The following is a 5735-nucleotide window of genomic DNA, read 5'->3' on the forward strand; positions in this document are numbered from 1 at the left end:
TTCTGCGTTACTAAGCCAGAGCCACCATCACTGATCGGACGCGCCCCCTCACTTTCACCGCAACACCACCTCAATCAACTCGTCATATCTCCGTAACCATGGCACCTAGAAACTTCTGGTTGGTACCATTCAAAAGAGGAGGAGTTGATTGTGGGGTAAGTATTGTTTTCTTTCACTCGTTTATTGTAGGTTAGGCGTACTGAGCATGCAAAGATAAGCTATTTTGCACGTTTTTCCCCATATCCCCCGCCCTAGCGGGACTGATATACTTACCCCGCGCGGTCCTTTAGGGGTTAAGGGCTCCCCATTCTCTGGGATTAGGTGAAAAATTCGCCTCTATAACCTGGCCAAGCAAGAGAAATTACGTTTATTCACGGGGTAAATTTTGTTATAGAAGTGGTCAACACAGTGACGCTGAGAGGGGGGGGGGGAAAGCAAGGACAAAAGGACACTGAGGAGAGGAGGGGAAGGGGGGGGGGTTAGTCACATGGTACTGAGACTCTGCTCATCCCCGCACATTACATGGGCCTTAATCTAGGAAAAAAAGTAGAAATATACATAATTAATTTTCCAGCACTACACATACTGCTGCAAATGCAATGTTGCACTTTGCTTAAATAAAGAAAGAAATTGCTTCATTGAGTTTCACACAAAATAGGTACTTTCTGTAAAGAAAAACACAATCAAAACATCAATTCTAAATGGCTGTGTATTGTATACTGTATTGTCTATTGCTTACAAGTTATCTGTAGGAAAGTTTTGTTATTTTATAAGGATTATAGAGGCACAACAATGTAAAAATTAATTTCTGAAATAAATTGGTTTTCCAAGGTCAAAATGACCAATGGTCCATTTTTGAACCAATACATTAATACAGGGGTCGGCAACCTATGGCACGCGTGCCAGACTTGGCACGCAGAGTGCTTGCCTATGGCACGCCACGTGATATGGAGCAAAAAAAAAAAAAGTAAAGCAACGAAATAATGAGAGAGAGAGAGAGAGAGAGAGAGAGAGAGAGAGAGAGAGAGAGAGAGAGAGAGAGAGAATGTGTATTGTACATCCTTACAATTATGATTTAAATTTTCGTATGATTCTAAATAATTCTTTCTTTTGATATATTAAAATGATTAAATTAAAACGAAAATGTTTTGTACCAGCGATGAGGTGTACGTGAGCACAGCGAGATGTAGACGAGTATGAGACACGTTGGCCCCCGCCGCTGGTGACGCATCAGTCAAGCAGCGCTGCTATTTCAGTGACTATTTAGCTGCCCTGAGTGACGCTCTTGCTAGTTACTCTCACCATGGCTACTGCGAAAAAAGTCAAACTTGATGTCCGATCATTTCAGTCATCATGGACAAATGACTTTGGATTTATTCAACGGAATGATCGTGCTGTGTGTGCTCTCTGCTGCGAAAATGTCGTGTGCCGCACATCTAGTGTTAAAAGACACTTTGAAACAAAACACGAGAAGACTTTCAAGGACAGTGCAGACAAGACTGAAGCGATTAAGAAAGCAGTATCCCGCTATGAGAAACAAAGTAATGTGTTTAAGAATCTGAGTGCTAGCAAAATCAATGCAACTGAGGCCAGTTACAAACTAGCTCTGTGTATTGCCAAGCATGGAAAGCCTTTTACTGATGGAGATTTCATAAAAGCAGCTTTCCTAGAGTGCTCTGAGGTGCTTTTTGATGGCATATCAAACAAACACATGATCATCTCAAGGATAAAAGATATTCCTGCCTCAGCTAGGACCGTGGAGAGACGTATTTCTGAAATGGCTGCTAATGTAGGTGAGCAACAAACTGTTGCTTTAACAACTACACCTGTGTTCAGTGTGGCCCTGGATGAAAGCGTGGATATTCCCCGCCTGGCTGTTTTTGCCAGGTACAGTGACACAGAGATACACGAGGAGCTGTGCTGTCTTCAACCTATGTATGGCACTACCAAGGGGGAGGACATACTGAAGACATTCACTGACCATTTTGAGGAGAGAGGGGTTGACATAAGAAAGATTTTTGCAGTTACAACAGATGGTGCCCCTGCTATGGTAGGAAAAAACAAGGGTTTTACCAAGCTTGTTGAGGATAAAATTGGACACCCCATTTTGAAATTGCACTGCATAATTCATCAAGAAAATTTATGTGCCAAAATCTCGAACTCTGATCTCAACAAGGTGATGGCTACTGTAACAAAAGTAGTGAATTTTGTTGTTGCACACTCTTCTCTTACGCACAGGCAGTTTCAAGCTTTCCTTGAAGAGGTGGACAGTGCTTACAAAGATATACCCTTGCACAGCAGTGTTAGGTGGCTAAGCTGTGGGAAGGTATTGGAGAGATTTGTGGAATGCTTTGATGAAGTCAAGCTTTTCTTAACAGAAAAAGGCCAAGGCTACCCTGAGCTGGAGGACAGAGACTGGATTGTGAAACTTATGTTTCTCTCAGACATCACCAAACATCTAAATGACCTCAGTCTTCTCTTGCAAGGTGCAGGAAAAACAGTGATGGACTTGTATGATACTTGGAAGGCATTTGTTGCAAAGCTTGCAGTTTACTCATCAGATATTAAAAATGGTTCTTTCCGTTACTTCAAAAACTTGAAAAACTTATCTGCAACTCATCCTATCAACACTACTGATCTTCAGGTGTACATGCAAGAATTGAAATCTGAGTTCTCAATCAGATTTAAAGATTTCCAAAACATCGGCCCAGTGTTTTCCTTTTTAATCAGACCAGACACGTTTAGATACAGTGAGTTGGACGCATCTCTTTTTGAGTGGATGGAAACTGAGGAGTTGCAAATGCAGTTAATTGACTTTCAGGCATCATCATTGTGGTCAGCTAAATTTAAGGATCTTCGAGAAATATTGGAAACTAGTACGACTGATCATGCAGCCTCCATATTAAGTTCCTGGACATCACTGCCTGATAAATTCAGTTGCATGAAGAAAGTAGCTTTTGCATTGCTATCAGCATTTGGATCTACATATCAGTGCGAGCAGATATTTTCACACATGAAGCACATCCTCAATCCCCATCGCAGCAACCTTACAACGGATCATTCTGAGGGTTGTGTAAAGCTCAAGGTGTCCAGATATTCACCTGAAATTTCAACTTTGGCCAAAGGGAAGCAAGGGCAAGGATCGCATTAATAATGTGAGTACAATTTTAAAATAAAGAAGTATATTTTTAGTTACTAAGAATAATAAATGCTACAAAAAATGTCACATTTATGTTATGTATATGGAGAAAAATACATTTTACTTTAATTACAATGGTCACTACATACTCAGTCATAGTGTATAATTATGATTTTCATTTTCGTAGGCTACATATAGGGCTGAAAAAATAACATTTGGCACGCAAGGTAGTAAAAAAGTGGCATGAATTATAAACTGGCACACTATGTTCAAAAGGTTGCCGACCCCTGCATTAATATATTATAGAAATGTGTTTTGTAGAAACTTAAGGTTTACTTTCAATGAAGTTCGATACAATCAATTGATTTTACTCATTATCAAATTTTTCCTACACGTAGATATAAATTTGGTCCTTAAAGGGTTAACCTAAGCTAACCTAACCCAACCACTTAACCTAACCTAACCTAACCTGACCTGACCTAACCTAACCTAACCTAACCTAACCTAACCTAACTTAACCTAACCTAACCTAACCTAACCTAACCTAACCTAACTTAACCTAACCTAACCTAACCTAACCTAACCTAACCTAACCTAACCTAACCTAACCTAACCTAACCTAACCTAACCTAACCTAACCTAACCTAACCTAACCTAACCTAACCTAACTTAACCTAACCTAACCTAACCTAACCTAACCTAACCTAACCTAACCTAACCTAACCTAACCTAACCTAAGCTAAGCTAAGCTAAGCTAAGCTAAGCTAAGCTAACCTAACCTAACCTAACCTAACCTAACCTAACCTGACGATGACGATGACGATAACGATAACGATAACGATAACGATAACGATAACGATACCGATAACGATAACGATAACTATACCGTTATAGTTATCGTTATCGTTATTAATTAATTAATTAATTAATTAAAATTAATTAATTAATTAATTAATTAATTAATTAATAATAAATAAATTAATTAATTAATAATTAATTATTTAATTAATAAATAAATAAATAATTAATTAATTAATTAATTAATTAATTAATAATTAATTAATTAATTAATTAATAATTAATTAATTAATTAATTGATTTATTAATTATTAAATAATTAATTAATTAATTAATTAATTAATTATTAAATAATTAATTAATTTATTTATTTATTAATTAATTAATTTTAATTAATTAATTAATTAATTAATTATTAATTAATTAATTAATTAATTGATTAATTAATTTTTAATTAATTAATTAATTAATTAATTAATTATTTAATAAATTAATTAAAATTAATTAATTAATTATTTAATTATTAATTAATTAATTAATTAATTATTAATTATTTAATTAATTAATAATTAATTAATTAATTAATTAATTAATTATTAATTAATTAATTAATTAATTAATAATTAATAATTTAATTAATTAATAAATTAATTAATTAAATTAATAAATAAATAAATAAATTATTTAATTAATAATTAATTAATTAATTAATTATTAATTAATTAATTATTAATTAATTAATTAATTAATTAATTATTAGTTAATTAATTAATTAAAATTAATTAATTAATTAATTAATTAATTAATTAATTATTAATTAATTAATTAATTAATAATTAATTAATTAATTAATTAATTAATTAATTAATAATTAATTAATTAATAATTAATTAATTAATTATTTATTTATTAATTAAATAATTAATTAATTAATTTATTTATTAATTTATTTAATTAATTTAATAATTAATTAATTAAATTAATAATTAATTAATTAATTATTAATTAATTAATTAATTAATTAATTAATTAATTAATAATTAATTAATTAATTAATTAATTAATTAACCTAACCTAACCTAACCTAACCTAACCTAACCTAATTAATTAATTAATTAATTAATTAATGAATGAATGAATGAATGAATGAATTAATTAATTAATTAATTAATTAATTAATTATAATTAATTAATTAATTAATTAATTAATTTCAATTAATTAATTAATTATAATTAATTAATTAATTAATTAATTAATTTCAATTAATTAATTAATTAATTAATAATTAATTAATTAATTAATAATTAATTAATTAATTAATTATTAATTAATTAATTAATTAATTAATTAATTAATAATTAATTAATTAATTAATTAATAAATAATTAATTAATTAATTTATTAATTAATTAATTTTAATTAATTAATTAATTAATTAATTATTAATTAATTAATTTTAATTAATTAATTAATTAATTAATTAATTAATTAATTATTAATTAATTAATTAATTAATTTATTTATTAATTTTTAATTAATTAATTAATTAATTAATTAATTATTTAATAAATTAATTAAAATTAATTAATTAATTATTTAATTATTAATTAATTAATTAATTATTAATTATTTAATTAATTAATAATTAATTAATTAATTAATTAATTATTAATTAATTAATTAATTAATTAATTAATTAATTAATAATTAATAATTTAATTAATTAATAAATTAAATAATTAAATTAATAAATAAATTAATTAATACATTATTTAATTAATAATTAATTAATTAATT

General features: G+C 28.7%; 1 protein-coding gene across 1 annotated transcript; it reads left to right on the forward strand.

The window, feature by feature from the left end:
• The first annotated feature begins 1303 nt into the window (after window positions 1-1303).
• On the forward strand, window positions 1304-3151 carry LOC135097648 (general transcription factor II-I repeat domain-containing protein 2-like). Its single transcript, XM_063999598.1, has one exon. It carries the CDS (start codon window positions 1304-1306, stop codon window positions 3149-3151), a length of 1848 nt encoding a protein of 615 aa, XP_063855668.1.
• The last annotated feature ends 2584 nt before the right edge of the window (window positions 3152-5735 follow it).

Source organism: Scylla paramamosain, unplaced genomic scaffold (genome assembly GCF_035594125.1).
Source record: "Scylla paramamosain isolate STU-SP2022 unplaced genomic scaffold, ASM3559412v1 Contig27, whole genome shotgun sequence".
NCBI classification, from domain to species: domain Eukaryota; kingdom Metazoa; phylum Arthropoda; class Malacostraca; order Decapoda; family Portunidae; genus Scylla; species Scylla paramamosain.